This window comes from Delphinus delphis, chromosome X (assembly GCF_949987515.2).
Source record: "Delphinus delphis chromosome X, mDelDel1.2, whole genome shotgun sequence".
In the NCBI taxonomy this organism is placed as follows: Eukaryota; Metazoa; Chordata; class Mammalia; order Artiodactyla; family Delphinidae; genus Delphinus; species Delphinus delphis.
The window spans coordinates 68,061,320-68,078,109 of record NC_082704.1 but is presented as its reverse complement, the minus strand read 5'-3'; the positions used below and the strand labels follow the sequence as shown (position 1 = coordinate 68,078,109).

At 42.8% G+C, this 16,790-nt stretch overlaps 1 protein-coding gene across 10 annotated transcripts in view; it reads left to right on the top strand.

The window, feature by feature from the left end:
• TAF1 (TATA-box binding protein associated factor 1) overlaps positions 1 to 16,589 on the top strand; it is a 97,926-nt gene extending 81,337 nt beyond the window's left edge. For 3 of the 10 annotated variants that reach the window (XM_060002381.1, XM_060002377.1, XM_060002375.1), the window contains exons 35-39: positions 1,886 to 2,011; positions 2,827 to 2,925; positions 3,193 to 3,349; positions 3,940 to 4,117; positions 6,815 to 7,399. In XM_060002381.1, the coding sequence (XP_059858364.1) occupies positions 1,886 to 2,011; positions 2,827 to 2,925; positions 3,193 to 3,349; positions 3,940 to 4,117; positions 6,815 to 7,037 (783 nt within the window). In that variant the 3' untranslated portion in view covers positions 7,038 to 7,399. Of the gene's footprint in view, positions 1 to 1,885; positions 2,012 to 2,826; positions 2,926 to 3,192; positions 3,350 to 3,939; positions 4,118 to 6,814; positions 7,400 to 11,327; positions 11,369 to 12,017; positions 12,157 to 14,468 lie in introns of those variants that run through there. The other 7 variants (XM_060002383.1, XM_060002382.1, XM_060002380.1 and 4 more) reach the window with 6 other exon arrangements.
• The last annotated feature ends 201 nt before the right edge of the window (positions 16,590 to 16,790 follow it).

The following is a 16,790-nucleotide window of genomic DNA, read 5'->3' as shown; positions in this document are numbered from 1 at the left end:
AGGATCTCCTATGAGGAGTAGGGTGTAGGTATTGCCTCTTCATTATTCCAGTTCACTCTCTGATCATTGCCTTCACTCATATATACACGTTTTAAATTAGAAAGCCCAGTGCATTATTTCTAAACCTGAGGAAGATGCGCATGAGTGATTGTCCTTACTCATAACTACTCTCAAACCCAAATGCTATTAAAGTGTGTTTGTGTAAGTTTAACCTGTCATAATACAATTTTGTTGTGTAGAAACATGACAGTAATCTTACTTTACTTCCAGCTCTAAATGGTGGTAATCAATAATGTATTTTCACTCAACTATTTCTACCCAGCTTATATTGCACCATACATTCAGCTTAACACTTTCTCTAAAATTGCTTGCTTTACATTTTCCCACATAGCGTTTCATTCCCTGATTTTCTCTTCTTTTGTTCCACAACTAGTTTTTTTGCAGTGTAATGCTTTGAATTCTGTTTTGCCTCTCTTTCTCCAAAACCCTGTTCCCAATCAGCCTTGTTTACTTTAAAAACAACAACAACAACAAAACCAACAGCAAAGTAACACATGTGGGTTTTTTGTTGATAAAAGTAACATGTTCATTGGGACACATTGGAAAATATACAGAATAAATAAGTTACTTAAAATCAAGTCCACCAGTCAGAAAGAACCAACCACTGTGAACATTTTGGCGTGTTTCAAATCTGTAATGCGTGTACGTGTGCGTTTATAGACACATTTTTTTTTTTTTGCGGTATGTGGTCCTCTTACTGTTGTGGCCTCTCCCGTTGCGGAGCACAGGCTCCGGACGTGCAGGCTCAGCGGCCATGGCTCACGGGCCCAGCTGCTCCGCGGCATGTGGGATCTTCCCGGACCGGGGCACGAACCTGTGTCCCCTGCATCGGCAGGCGGACTCTCAACCACTGTGCCACCAGCGAAGCCCTATAGACATATTTTTAAAGTGAAATTGGTCATTATGATCTTGTCTTGTTTTCGCTTCACATTATATCATGAGCATTTTATTTCATTAAATAGTCTTTGAAAACATTTTTAATAGCCACATAATATTTCTACCCTCAGCCAGCTTTTTAGAGAATGCTTTCCTACTTTTCCAGCCTGTTCTTTTTTAGTCCCTCCTGCCCTCCTTTCACTGAATTAGACGGTTTGTTAAACCCCTGTTCTCTTCAGGAGAGGGAAGAAGGAAGGAAGCTATAATTTGTTGACTACCAAGCATTGGGTAAGGAGCATATACATATCTCTTAATTCTCCCGAACAACCTTGTGAGGTAGACATTATCATCCGTGTTTCACAGTTGAGGAAATCAAGGCTTAGAGAAATTAAGTAATTTGTTAAAGTTACTCAGCTAGCAAATGGTAGAGCCAGGACTCAAACCCAGGGCAGTTTACTCCAAAGTCCATGGTTTTTCACCATGCCATTTTGCCTCGTAGCATCCTCTGGTGAGCTCATAAGCTCTTACCCCATTCCATGCTCTGGTTGGAACTGAAATTTCTTTATCCCCTTTTCTATTAGATGTCTCTAAACCAAACAATCTAAATGGCACTGGTATAAAGCCCTGGGCCTAAAAACAATAAGACAAGGCTTAGAAGAAATTAGGTTATTGACCATAAAGGCTGTTAGGACATAGAATTGTCCCATAGCTTTGATGCTTTTCTGCTTCAGGCTTCTGATCATATACATCAGATGCCTCTCTGCTAGAATGAGCAACATTTGTGAGATACCCAAAAATCTGTCCATAAAACTATGTCAAAACTATGTTTTCTCTTTAAATGGATTGTTCTGCATGACCTTTTTCTGCAGTGAATGCTCTAAAGGGGAGTTCTCTGTATTTCTTGCTCCCTTTACTAAATAGAAGCTAAGTTGTATGATTTGTGCCACAGCCTCCTGACTTGTATGATACCAACACATCCCTCAGTATGTCTCGAGATGCCTCTGTATTTCAAGATGAGAGCAATATGTCTGTCCTGGATATTCCCACTGCCACTCCAGAAAAGCAGGTGACACAGGTAGGATATTCTTTTTCTCTTTGTGAGATTGGTAGTGTGCTTGGGGGTAGGGGATGGGGGAGTGATGGTGGTGGTGTGTGGACATGTGTCAAGGATGATGATTGGACCCCTTGGCCCTGGGAATTAAGGCCTGGAAATGTGATTTCAAGGTGGGACGGTGGCAGGTCGCATGACTGGCATTGTCTTCTATCTGTCACCATGGGCAGAGTCAGGCACAGCAGAACTTAAGGGAAGGTACAAGTGTGAAAAATGTGTGAGGCATCACAGCAGCCTGACAGGTGACTAGAAAGACCAACTGCATTCAGAGACAGAGTTCAAAATAATTGCCCTGCTACTTTACTGTATATGAGTTATCTAAATTAAAGTTATTCTTAAAATTAAGTTTTTTAAGTTGGCCTTTTCTTGAGGTATCAGCAGATACTCCTGATCTGAATCCAGAAATCTTATCAGCTGATCTCAGTCAGGGTTCCACTGGAGAGTGCAAAATCCAGGAGGGTTTTTCTGTCCCAGAGTCCAACACAAGCTAGGGAAAGCTTGGTTTAGAAAGGAGGAGTCTCCTTGTGATGATACAGTAATAGTAGACCAAGGCCTTCCTGTTCTTTGGGTTTTTGTTTTTCTTTCTTTTAACCCTACCTGTGATTTCCAAAGAATGAATGGGGGAAAATGCACATGGCTTGAGCTGTGTAAACAGCCCCCACTAGCTGTGGGGTTGGCTGGGATATCAGGGAGGAGCATCGGTCCTGAGTGAGAGCCTTCGGTTAACTCCTCCTACTGGCACGTCCCTCAATGATGTGCTATTTGTGTTCCTTACTCAGATGCGCCAGGGCCGAGGTAGGCTGGGCGAGGAAGACTCTGATGTAGATATTGAAGGGTATGATGATGAGGAGGATGGGAAACCTAAGACTCCAGCCCCAGTGAGTATGCTTACAGAAAGCTCATGGTTACATTATACCCTTATATGGTAGGAGCCCCAGTAGTACAGGACAGGCCAAATCCCCAGGCGCTATCAGAAGGTCTCCATAGTGAGGCCCAATCTGACTTGTAAGAACCAGCTAAACAAATCTATCCACCAAAATTATGTAACTTCTTGTAAGGCAGCAAGGGGGGTGCGGCTGGTGGTGGCTTCTGGTCTTTTACTTGGTCAATTAATGGGACTTTGATCCTCAACTGGTCTCATTTAGGAAGGTGAAGATGCAGATGGTGATCTTGCAGATGAAGAGGAGGGAACTGTGCAACAGCCTCAAGCCAGTGTCCTGTATGAGGATTTGCTTATGTCTGAAGGAGAAGATGATGAGGAAGATGCTGGGAGTGATGAAGAAGGAGATAACCCTTTCTCTGGTACGTAGCTCACCATGGCACCCTCAGGACTTGGGAGGAAGCTCTGGGCCACATATGCTGTTACCAGAAATTGCTCTTTTATTGAAGTCCCATTAGTAGACCTCAGGGTACTGAGCACTCACTCATAGGCTGATCAAATTTATTAGTCTTAGAAGAGGTGAAAAAATACAACACAGGAGGTACAAAAGATGACAGTCAAAAAGGCAATGCCAAAGCAGCGGTTTTGATTTAAATACTTGATAAAAACGAGATAGAAGTGTTATATGTGGCAATAGGGAAGGAAAATGAAGAAAAAGATCCTGCTTTGGGATTTTTTTGTGGATTAATGACAATAGCAGGGGATGAGTATAGGAGGACATGATGGCGGGGGGAAGAACAGATAGATAGCACTGAAATGGAAAAAGGAAATGATTTTTTAATTCTCTTTCCAAACTACAGATCTTGTCAATGTTGACCCTAGGCAATCCTCTGAGGTGAGGAGTCCAGGCAAGATGCCTCTGTAGATGCATGGGATTAACGAGTTCTGGAAGACTAAGCCAATGATGTTAATTCTTTGTCAGACTTATCTCAAGATCTGTCTCTTTTCACAGCTATCCAGCTGAGTGAAAGTGGAAGTGACTCTGATGTGGGATCTGGTGGGATAAGACCCAAACAGCCCCGCATGCTTCAGGAGAACACAAGGATGGGCATGGAAAATGAAGAAAGCATGATGTCCTATGAGGGAGACGGTGGGGAGGCTTCTCATGGTTTGGAGGATAGCAACATCAGGTAATCGGTAGCAACATGCTACAGGGCTGTGGCATCAGTGCCCAGCTATGATGTCAGAGGGCCCAGCATCAGATTACTTTCATCCATCAAACATTTCCTGAGCACCTACTAGGGCCAGGCACTGTGCTAGGCCCTTGGGGATACACAGAGGAGCAAGACATATCCTGCCCTTGAGGAGCTCACAGTCTAGTGGAAGAGACTGATACAACGAAATTATTACAAATACAGTGTGATGAGAGCTACATAACATAGGTTAAGTACAAAGTGCCAAGTCACCACTGAGGAGGGAGTATCTCTCTCTGCTTGGAGTAATCAGGGAAAGTGTCACAGATGAGGGAACATTTGAACTGGGCCTTACAGGATGAATAGGAGTCTACTAAGTAGCTAAGTGGCAACAGGTGAGGAGATCCTTAGAGATGGAACAGTATGTTCAAAGGCACAGAAATATAGCAAAGTAAATTCCAGACAGAAGGGAGGTTGCTGGGCGTTGTGACTCTAGAAGTAGCAAGGGATTATACTGTAGAGGACCTTAACTGGTATGCTAAGACATTTGGATTGTGGTTAATGGGAATCATCACTTTAAGGAAAAGAAAGTAACATCAAATTTGTGTGTTAAATAACTCTAGGGCAGTGATAAGGAATTCAGCTAGAATCTATTAGGAGTGGAAGAAAGGGAAGGGACATATTCAAGAACTGTTCAGAGGGTAGATCAATTGGATTTAGGAGGTAAGGAGATTAGATATATAATGAATGGGAATGTCACTGAGAGAAGAAAGAGGAAAAACAGGTATTAGATGGAGTGGGAAAGGAGGCAAAAAATGAATTTGTCTGTGGACATGTTGGATTTAAGGTACATATGATACATCTAAGCCACAGGTATCCAGCAAGCAGTAAGAGTCTATTCATCCAGCAGATATTTACAAGTACAAAAGCAAGGATGTTGTCCTTGCTTCAAGGAGTTTAGTCTAGTGGGAAATCTAAAACAGGCAAACAGATGATGATCACAGTGTAACAAGAAAAGTGCTCTGATAGGCAGCGACAGGATTTTTCTGGGACTTGGGTAGGAGTGGAGTAGGGGAGCTGGTTAGAGAAGCTGAGCTGAATCAGAATAGGAATCAGCTAAATGAAAAGGAAAGTGAAGGACATTCCAGAGACTAAGAACAGCGTGTATGACGACACAGAGACATGAAACACTTCTAGAGAATGCAAGTAGCTCAGTGTGGCTGGAGGTTTTGATCATGATCCGTGTAATAGAGACAGTTTAAAGAAGTAGGTAAGGACCAAATCATGAAGGGTCTGAAAATTTGGGGCAGACATTGAATGAGCGTAGTATGATCAGATCTGTATTTTGGAAAAGTTGCTCTGTGCCCCAAAAGAAAGATGGGCAAAAGCCATGAATTAACAGTTTACAAAAGAAATGCAAATGGCCAATAAATATATGAAAAATTAGCTTTCCTAAGAAAGAAATGCAATAAAACAATGAAATGCAATTTTTTTACCTATAAGATGGGCAAAGATTAAAATGAATGATAATGCCCAGTGTTGAAAAAGGCATGAGGAAAAAGACATTCTGAAATGACTGGTTGATAAGGTAAATTGAAACGGGTAGGTGAGAGAGATACAGCAATTTATCATTATAAATCAGAAACTTAAAAAGCTGGCATCCCCTTTGGCCCCCACATTCCATATCTAGGAAGTTATTCCATGGGAACAATAAAATACCTTCATCAAGATGTTTGTACAAGGATGTTTATCACAGCATTGTTTCTAATAGTGGGAAAATTGAAGACAGCTTAAATGTTCTAGTGAGAGACTGAAATAAATCCTGTTACAGCCATACAGTGGAATACCATGCAGCTATTAAAATGATGATATAGATGTATGTTTATTGACATGGAAGGATGTTCATTATAAACATTAGTGAAAAAGCAGATTCCTGAAGAGTATGTAGAGTATTCCAATTTTGTAAATAAAAAGAAAATGTTTAAGCATCAAAGTGAAGTGCATAGAAAAAAATTTGGAAGGTCATATACCAAAAGATTATCTCTGGGTGGTAGAGTTATTGGTGTTTTTTTTTCTTTTTCTTTTTTTCTGGTGTATATTCTAATTTTTTTTTAACCAGTGAACGTGCATTACTTGTGGTTTTTTTAAAGTAAAATTAAGAATAAACAAACAAACAAAAATAAACAGCACTCTGGCAGAAATGTGAAGAATTAATTGGAGGAGAGCAAGACTGGAGGCATGAAGACTGATTTCAGTGGTGCAGGCGGCCAGGGATCACAAAGGACTAAGCCAAGGCAGGCAGAATAGGGCTGGAAAGGAGGGGGTAGAGACAAGATATATTGAAAAGGTAGAATCTTCAGGACTGTTGACTAATTGGATATGTAGATGAGTGAAGCTGTAAGTGGCAGAAGAAACTATGAGGCTCTCAGAGCATTTATGGTCATGTAAGCTGGCAGTGTGTTGTTCAGGTGTAGGGGAGTTTCTTTCATTCAGGTTCTTGCGTATATGAAGTTGGCAAGTTGATGTTTTTGAATAGGATCATTTTTCTCTCAGGGACCTGTAGAACAGTCCAGAACCATCATTTTAGTGTCCAGGGGAGGTGAGATGGGCTGATCCCTTGGTGGCACCAAGAACGGGACTGGTCAGCTAGAGGATGGTGTCCGAGCTTGAGAGATGACATGTTTCTCTTCTCAGTTATGGGAGCTATGAGGAGCCTGATCCCAAGTCGAACACCCAAGACACAAGCTTCAGCAGCATCGGTGGGTATGAGGTATCAGAGGAGGAAGAAGATGAGGAGGAGGAAGAGCAGCGCTCTGGGCCGAGCGTACTAAGCCAGGTCCACCTGTCAGAGGACGAGGAGGACAGTGAGGATTTCCACTCCATTGCTGGGGACAGTGACTTGGACTCTGATGAATGAGGCTTCCTTTGGGCCTCCTTGGTCAGCCTTCCCTGTTCTCCAGCCTAGGTGGTTCACCTTTCCCCCATTTGTTTATATTTGTACAGTGTCTGATCTTGAAATCACCAGATTAACTAGTACCGTAGCCTTTAAAAATTAGTAAGTAAGGGCTTCCCTGGTGGCACAGTGGTTGAGAGTCCGCCTGCCAATGCAGGGGACACAGGTTCATGCCCTGGTCCGGGAAGATCCCACATGCCGCAGAGCGGCTGGGCCCGTGAGCCATGGCCGCTGAGCCTGCACGTCCGGAGCCTGTGCTCCGCAACGGGAGAGACCACAACAGTCAGAGGCCCGCGTACCACAAAAAAAAAAAAAAAAAAAAAATTTAGTAAGTAAGTAACTGATAAAAAATCACCTCTCCTGATCTTCCTGGGGGCAGTGCCACCCTTTGATTTAAAACCAAGCAACCCCCTTCCCCCTACCACTAACAGAGAGTAATCTTCTCCAGTGTCCCCTTTAACTCCATTTATTGCTCTTAGTATCATTCTTTCCTGGGGAAAGAAGAGAAATCATGAAATAACTAATAACTTTATGTCCTCTTGATGTATTAGAAAATTTCCAAGCATGGTATCATCTCAGTTTTCTAATTTGCAGGCTGGAACAGGGGACAGCCCCTCTGCTGGGACAGAGAATTGGATTCTGGTGGACTCTATGCCACACTAAAAACATAAACCTCTTGGACAAACTGAACTGCCCATTATTTTATTATTTATTTGATTATACAATGCCTTGTTCCTAAATGGATTGGAGGCAAATAACTAAATGTTTGAAACAGCCTATATGTCAGAAATGATATGTTGCCATGTAAATGTGTTCTGTCCCTCCCCCCCAGGGGAAATGGTAGGGAAATGGTAAGTTCCTTAGGGCAAAGACTGTGTCTTCTGTTTCTTTTCATGCTTAGGATATGGTTCTGTGCAGAGTAGGTACTCAGTAAATGTTCCTAGAATCATAAAATCCTCAACAGATTCATTACTGAGCGTCTGCTCCATGGTAAGCGTTCCATCAAAACCTTGGGATGCAAAATGAAATAAGACGCATTCCTTTCACTGAACAATATCACCATCAAGTTGGGGGAGGGGGGGTGGAATTCAAGACGTTAATAAATCATTACAGTACTGTGAGATAAGTGCAATTAAGAAGCTAGATATAAAGTATAGGGGAAAAAAGAAGAGTGATCATGTCTGAAAAAGTCAGGGAAGTCTTCCTAGAGGTAATTTTTAAGCTGATTGTTGAAGAATTAATTAGTAGGAGCTTGCCAGATGGAAAAGTGCAGGCAGAGTGTAACATGAAGTGAAAAGGACGAACTCCAGAAATGGCAGAGTGTGTTCCTAGTTTGTTTGTTTGTTTGTTTGTACCAGCCTTGTTCCAGAAAGGATTTAAGGTGGTTTATGTTCCAGTCCCTCGAATGCTGGAATGGCTAGAGATGAGACTGAAAGATGGATAGGAAGCATATCGTCAAGAGCTTTGATTTTGATGCTAATGCATATGAATTCATATTATGAGAAATGAGGCGCTCTAGTGGAGTGATATAATCAGATTTGTGTTTTAGGAATTTTCTGTATATTAAATGAGGAAAAATTGAACAATCATGTAACAAGTGTGATACCGTTTTTGTAAATGACAAAACCCATGTGTGTGTATTTATATGTGCTTATATGTATATGCAAAGGAAAAGGTCTGAAAGGATATACACAAAACTGTTTGCAGTGATAACCTCTGGGGAGTGGGATTGGAGGGGAGGGGGCTATATGCTTGTGTGTATACTGGGTGGGGTATTGTGCTTTTATTTCTGTATTTGAATTTTTTACAAGAATGTATGATTTTTGGAATAAAAAAATTAAAAAAATTCCAGCACTAGTGCGGAGAGTGGTTTGGAGAGGGGCAAATCTAGTTCAAGTATGGGGTAGTGGAGCCTGAACCAGGGCTGTGGCATTAAGATGGGGAGGAGGGGGATGAATTTGAGAGCTGTTTAGGGGATAGAATCAACAGGACTTGATGACCAATTGGCATTTGGGAGTGGAGAAGGAAGAATGAAAGGTGGCTTCCAGAATTTTGGTTTAGCTTGATTGGATGGGTACATGGTATTCATTCATTCAGCATTTATCGAGCCACCTATTTTTATCAAGTAGTCTGCTAGATGCTGATACAGACGTTAAGATACAGTTTCTGATGGCAGGGCACTTAAGGTCTAGAATGAGTGGTAGACACATAAATATAAATAAGTTTAATAAGAAATGATCATTGCAATAAATATTTATAAAGTTTCATGGTGATAAGGAGTTACCAACTCTGCTTATGAAGTGAGGATAAGAAGCCTTCGTAGAGGGGAACCCTTCAGATAGATCATGAAGAGTAGGGAGGAGTTTGCCGGGGTCAGTGCGGGGGAAGTATTCTAGGCAGAGGGAACAGAATGCTTAGGGGCATGAAAGTACATGGTCTGTTCATGGAACAACAAGTAGTTCTGGATGGATGGAATATAGGAAACATATGTAGTGTAGTGATTATTTACAAGGCTCAGGTTCAAATGCTCATCTTAGATCACTGGCACAGTGTGGAAAATGGATGGGCTGGGGAGGGCTGATGCCAGATGAGAGATGATGGAGACTTAAAACTGGCTGAGGCATTGGCAGTAGGCGTGAAATGAGAGGTACCTCTTGGTGACTGATTGGATAATGGAAAGTAAAAAAAAAAAAAGTGGAATCTAGGTTTCTGACTTAGGTGATTGGGTAAATGGTGATGGCCATTCACTGAACAGATTGAGGGTGGAAGGTAGGAGAAATAGCTAAGTTCGGTTGGGAGCATGTGTGTTTAAACTATGATAGGTAGAAAGCTTAGGATTTGTGCAAACTTGGGAGTAGGTGAGATCACACAGGAAGCCTGTGTAGAGTCAGAGGAGTATGGAGGGCAGAATGCTGGTATAGACCAATTTTTAGGGGTGGTCAGAAATAGGAGAACTTGAAGAATGATATTTCTTAAACCAAGGAAGGAGGTTTAAAGGAAAAAAGAAAAAGACTTAGCATCTATACCACAGAGAAGTAAAATAAAGCCTGAGAGCTTTGGGGTTTGGCAACTAGGAGGTCCCTGGTGACCTTAGCTAGCAAGAGAGTGAGATTAGAAGCCAGCCAGCAGGAGGTTGAGGGACAGATGGAAGATGAGGAAGTGACAAGAGAGATCATAGACTACCCCTTCAAGAAGCTAGGCTGAAAAAAAATAAAAAATAAAAAAGAAGCTAGGCTGTGAGGAATAAAAGAGGGGGAGAGTCTTAAGATGGAAGAAAAATAGGGACTTCCCTGCCTGTCCAGTGGTTAAGACTCTGCACTTCCACTGCAGGGGCCGCAGGTTTGATTCCTGGTCAGGGAATTAAGATCCTGCATGCGGAGCCTGCGAAGCGCAGCCAAAATTTAAAAAAAAAAAAGGAAGATAAATAAGTACGCTTGCGTAGGCTTAAGGGAGAAAGCAATAGAGAAGGAGGGGTTGGAAAAAAGCAAGAGAAGATAATTGTTGGAAAGACCTCTGTGAAAACAGGAAGGAATGTTAGCATAGATAGCATTTCCTCCTATAGGAGAAGAGATTCCCCCCCCAGACAAAGGAAGGAAGGAGTTGGAGTTACAGATCAGCCTATAGATGAGGGAGGTAGAAAGTTGGAGGAATTCACACTTCATAGCTTCAGTTTCCTCTGTGGAATAGGTAAAATCATCCTTGTGAGAAAAGTGAAAATGGGATGGGAGCTCGAATAAAAGTGTTGAACTGCTGAGAGAGAGAATGAAAAACCGAAAACCTGCTAAATGTCCCATTAGTAGCAGAGAGGTTGAATTGCGGTACGTCCAGTCAAAAAATATGCAACTATTGAAGAAGAATGAGGAAAATCTACATGTGCTAATAGGAAAGATATTCTTGAAGAAATAAGTCTTAGAATAGCAGGTGACATTTAATTTCACTTGTTTAGGAGACAAAAGGAATGTAAATCCATATTTGCATATTCACAGAGAAGATTCCGCATGTTGCACTTCAAACTTAACACCTCTAGGAGTGAGGTAGGGTTGGGGAGGGGCGCATTCTCTTCACTGTAAACCCTTCTATTAATGTTGAAGTGTTTCTTGGTATTTTTTTTTAATGGTCATGAGGGAAATGGGAGCTGGAGCTGACATGGGATCCATAAAAGGATTGTTATAGGTGTTCAATGAACAAATGAGGTTAAAGGCTGTTTATTTAAAATGGTACCGATTTACTTTATTGTGTGATTTTTCCCCAAAGGTCCTCAGCAACACAGCTGTCATGGTGTAGAAGCAGAAAAGGTAAAGCAGTTTGCATGTGACTATAAATAGGGATGGTTAGAGCATGGTGCATATGGAAGGGGCTGGCAAAAGCTGAAACTAGAATTAGCCAGGGTCCAGATCATGGAGAGCTCTATATGCTTTGCTAAAGAATCTAGACATAATCCTAAAGGCAGTAGGAATCTATTGAAGGATTTGGATCACTTTAGCTGCAATTTGGGATATGGACTATAGAATAGGACTGGAGATGGTTGTGGCAGTCATTTAAGCAAGATATGAGTCAGTTGTGAAGCAAGAACAGTGGGCAAAGATTTGAGAGAATTGAGGAGGTAGAATCTACAAGTGATTGATTAAATGTGGGGGATATTTCAGTCAGTCAAATGCTGATTGAGCCTAGTGGGTGCCAGGCATTATTCTTCGTGCTCTGAATACAGCAGTGAATAAAACATACCCCCTTCCCTCAAAGAGTTTAGGATCTAGTGGGGGCGGGGAGACAAACAAGTGAATCAGAGTGAGAGAAGTACTCCGAAGACAAAACAAAGTGATGTGAGAGGGTATGGGGTGAGGGTTCTAACTTAATGGTCAAGGAAGACCTTGCTGAGTAGCTCTCATTGGCGTATAAATATGCATGTATTACTGTGATAAAACATTTTTTTTTAATTTGAAAAAGTAAGCAATGAAGGAACCACAAAAGGTACTTTAAAAGACTGGCCAGAGAAGTATGAGGAAACCAGGATACAGTTTTTTGGGATGCCAAAGGAGAATTTCAGAGGATGGAATGGTCAGCAATGTCCAGTATTTGCAGAAAGGTCAGTCAGATAAGGACTGAAATATGTCATTTGGACTTGGCAGTTGGTGAGCCTAATGAAAATAGTTTCTTTGGAATGGTGGATGCAGAAACCAGATGACAAGTGGGTTTAAGAACTGAATTGAATGTGAAGTAGAAACAGAGCTTGATTTGATTAAATAATAGCTATCATTCACTGTGCCAGCCCCTCTGTGCAGAGAGCTCTTCTTACCTGACCTCATTTAATCCTGAACCATCTATGAGATCAATATTATTCCCATTTTACAAATGAGGAAACTTCCTCAGGAGCACCAAGGGTCGAAGAGATTAGCCTTAGCCTAGAGAAGGGCCATCTTTAAATTAAGACCAGAAAGATGGGTACTGGATATAGAGAAGCAGTAGGAAGGAAACCATGACTCTGGGCATTGTGGACCATGGTAAGGAGTTTTGTCTATATTCTAAAAGCAGTGGGAAATTTTTCAGTGGGAGTGGGGTGGAGCCTGAGAAGGTAACGTCAGGATTGTGTTTCCAAAACACCGGTTCCATATCAGTGTAAAAATAGACAAATTTTTTTCCTATTGGTAGTTTAATCTCCTTTGGCAATTCCAGGGTCTTTGGTATTACGGTGCAAATATTTGCCTAAATATAATAATCTAATTTGTTTCCCCCTGACGTTGAAGATAAGCCACTGGTGTACTTTTACTGATTCCCAGGCCCCAGTTCAACCTTCTTGAGTCAGAATGTCTGGGGAAGACTGGTGGTGTGTATATTTTACAGATGGCCCAAGTGATTTTTGGCCACGCCACGCAGCTTGTGGAATATTAGTTCCCCAAACAGGGATTGAACCCATGCCCTTGGCAGTGAAAGCACAGAATCTTAACCATTGGACTGCCAGGGAATTCCCTCCAAGTGATTCTTATCTGAGAAGTTTGGGAAACTGATTCAGCAACATTCCCAAATTTATGCTATCCTCTGTATCAGCTGTTGTTGCCAAAATCTTAGCTCTCTGTGCACCAGTGCCAAACAGAAATATGTAGACAGAGTGATGGAGGAGAAAGAAAGAGTGGCTTTATTTCTTTGCCAGGCAAAGGGGAACACAGTAGGCTAGGGCCTCAAGAACTGTGCCCCCCTTCACTGGGGAATAGGGAGAAGTTGTATAGTCAGGGGTAGTGGTCAGAGGTATGTGATAAGGATCAAGGCAGTAACAGTCTTGCATTCTTCTTTCTTCTGCAGAGTTTCAAAAGGGTGGGGTTGCTGACAAGATTAGGGTGTGTTCAGGGTCTCCTAATCTCCTGAGCTTCTCTGGTCACTTTAATCTTGCCTCAGGTGGTTTTGTGGCTGCTCCTCCCTTGATTAGCAACTGTTCAGGTCTGCCCTTTGGAACTCAGGGAAGGTCATGGAGGCTGGAGTCTTGCTTACAAGAAATGGGGGACAAAAAGGCCTCCCGGCCCAGGAGCCCCAGAGGGCCCTACTCAGCATCGATCCCTTCCTTTTCTTTGATATTCCTCAATCTTGAGGAGAACAGATGTTGGACAAGAAAAGGGAACAATCGTTTTGGATAGAGATGTTAATCGTAAACTCGGCAGAGGAACTCAGCTTTCGGGGGACTCGGTTTTCATCCCCACTTCAGCTGTATCTTTCCCCAAATCTTTTAGGGAACGGGGCGACAACAGCTTTAACTACTTCTTGCTGAGCTGGGGCGTATTCCTGCCTAAATTTTGGGGAATAGATAACAAATTAGAAGTATTTGAGTTCCAAGTCCTGGATCTGAGTCTTGTGTGATTAAGAACTCAAACCTTTGTTTTGCCATTTTGGTGTAGCAGACCCAGTTAGAAGTAAGAGGAGTGACAACTAGAACGTTAGTAGACAGAACAGATCTCATTTCCTTGGGAATTCAGGGGAGTAAGTCTGAAGCCCAGTCTGGAACCGGCACTTCAGAGAGACTTATTGTAGCCAGTTGTTTCCAAACCATTCCCTGTATGGGGAAAACCTATCAAGGCAATCCTGAAGACCCAGAAATAGGAAGCTGACCACATGTCTAGCAGTTAGAATTATCGAAATAATCAGCATGTGAATCTATAGGTAGAAGGTATGAGAAAGGATAAGAAAACAACTTTCATTCCACTTGTCGGAACAAATACTTAAAGTTTCCCAAAGGGTGAGATGTCTGTTTCTCAGGAGTCTGTTGGCTGTAGGCAGGCTTGGCTGGTCAATAGCTGATAATCTTCTTACTCTGGTATGATGTACCCACGGTTTTACTCTATCTAATTTTAGAGAGGCGTGAGTAGTAAGAAGAACGTGCTAAGATAAGATCCCTTTCATTTTTTTCTTCAGGCTGCTGCTGCTGCTCAGGTCATTGCTCTTTTTCATACTTCAGCAGCACCCCGTCTCCCGCTTTGAAGGGAGGTAAGAGAGCTTCAAGGGAAGGGGAAATGAGCCAGGTCCAGGATCTCGGGCAAGCTGTCTACTTCTGATGTCGTCGTCTTCTCGCCCTGGTGTGAGTGTAGTTTCTCCTTTGTTTGAGCATTGTTTTGAGGTGATTTTCAAGGTCAGCCATCCTCTCTATAGGCCACTCCAGTGCAGGGGCCCTTTGTGAGTGGAAATTAATCCAAAAGTCAATTCCCTTCAGTTTTGCTGTGCATAAGCTAGTTAAGAGTACCTGAAAAGGGTCCTTCTCTCCAGGTTGGAGATAGTCCTTTAAATTTTGTCTTTTCCGGTATGCATAATCCCCTGGTTGCAGGTCATGGGGCATCTGATCTTCATCCAAAGAAATTACGGAGATAAGCTTCAGAAACAAACTTAGAGTATCCTTTAATAATGCAATTAAACTCCGCTCCGGCTCCGGATAAGCAGCGGCTTGGCGTGGGCTGCGCGGAGAATGGATGCCCTCGTGACCTAATGTCCGGCAGGCTGTAGGGCCTGCCAACCCGGCTCGCAGGGAATCGACCGGCTGCCTGAGTGCCTGCGCCACCCACTACCATGAACGAGGAGGCCATCTGCAGTGCCCTGCCCACCATCCCGCACCACAGGCTCTCCAACTTGCGCTACCTGAGCCGCGGCGCGTCCAGCACAGTGTCTTCTGCCCGCCACGCAGACTGGCGCGTTCAGGTGGCCGTGAAACACCTGCACATTCACACCCCGCTGCTGGACAGTGATTGGTGAATTATTCTCTGTAACCTGACTTCTGCCCAATGAGTGGACCTTCCCCAACAATCTCCCAACTCCTTATGAGTAGACTGCTGCCATGTCATGAGGACATTCAGAGAGCCAGTGGAGAGGCCTATGTGACAAAGAAGGAAGACCTGACAGCAACATGAGCAGTCTTGGAAGGGGACTCTCCCCCAGTTGAGTTTTTGTGTTTTTTTTGTTTGTTTGTTTGTTTTTTTGCTGTACGCTGGCTTCTCACTGTTGTGGCCTCTCCCGTTGTGGAGCACAGGCTCTGGATGCACAGGCTCAGCGGCCACGGCTCATAGAAACTGAGATAATGTCTGTTGTTCTAAAAAATAATAATAATAATAATGATTCGATTAAACTTTACATTAATATAACATAACAGCAAAGAATTATGTGAGAGATGAGTCTTAGTAATTACAGATCCCCATTAACAAAACTGGGATTTAACATTCATTGCAAAATCTTTTTCTCTCTAAAATTACCCTCTTTTTTACTAAATGTAACCAAATTAAAACTAGATGGTTTGTAAAATAAGTGTGGGCTCAGTAAACTTGGTTTGATGATTTATATAACTGTAATTGATCATATAGACTTTTTACTTGCTGAAACTTTTTTTTTTTTTTTTTTTTTTTTGCGGCACTGCGGGCCTCTCACTGTTGTGGCCTCTCCCGTTGCGGAGCACAGGCTCCGGACGCGCAGGGCCAGCGGCCATGGCTCACGGGCCCAGCCGCTCCACGGCATGTGGGATCTTCCCCGACCGGGGCACGAACCCGTGTCCCCTGCATCGGCAGGCAGACTCCCAACCGCTGTGCCACCAGGGAAGCCCCCAGTTGAGCTTTGAGATGACTGTAGCCCCTGCCAATATTTTGATGGCAGCCTGCCTGAGAGCCGGAGCCTGAGGCTTTGACACTCCCAGCTAAGTTGCACCTGTTTTCCTATATCTGTTTCCACAGAAACTGTGAGATATTATGTCTGTTGTTCTAAAAAATAATAATAGTGATTCGATTAAACTTTACATTAATATAACATAACAGCAAAGAATTATGTGGGAGATGAGTCTTAATAATTACAGATCTCCATTAACAAAACTGGGATTTAACATTCATTGTAAAATCTTTTTCTCTCTAAAATTACCCTCTTTTCTACTAAATGTAACCAAATTAAAACTAAATGGTTTGCAAAATAAGTGTGGTCTCAGTAAACTTGGTTTGATGATTTATATAACTGTAATTGATCATATAGACTTTTTACTTGATGAAACTTTTTTTTTTTTTTTCTTTTTGTGGCACGCGGGCCTCTCACTGTTGTGGCCTCTCCCGTTGCAGAGCACAGGCTCCGGACGCGCAGGCTCAGCGGCCATGGCTCACGGGCCCAGCCTCTCCGCGGCATGTGGGATCTTCCCAGAACGGGGCACGAACCCGTGTCCCCTGCATCGGCAGGCAGACTCTCAACCACTGCGCCACCAGGGAAGCCCTTGCTGAA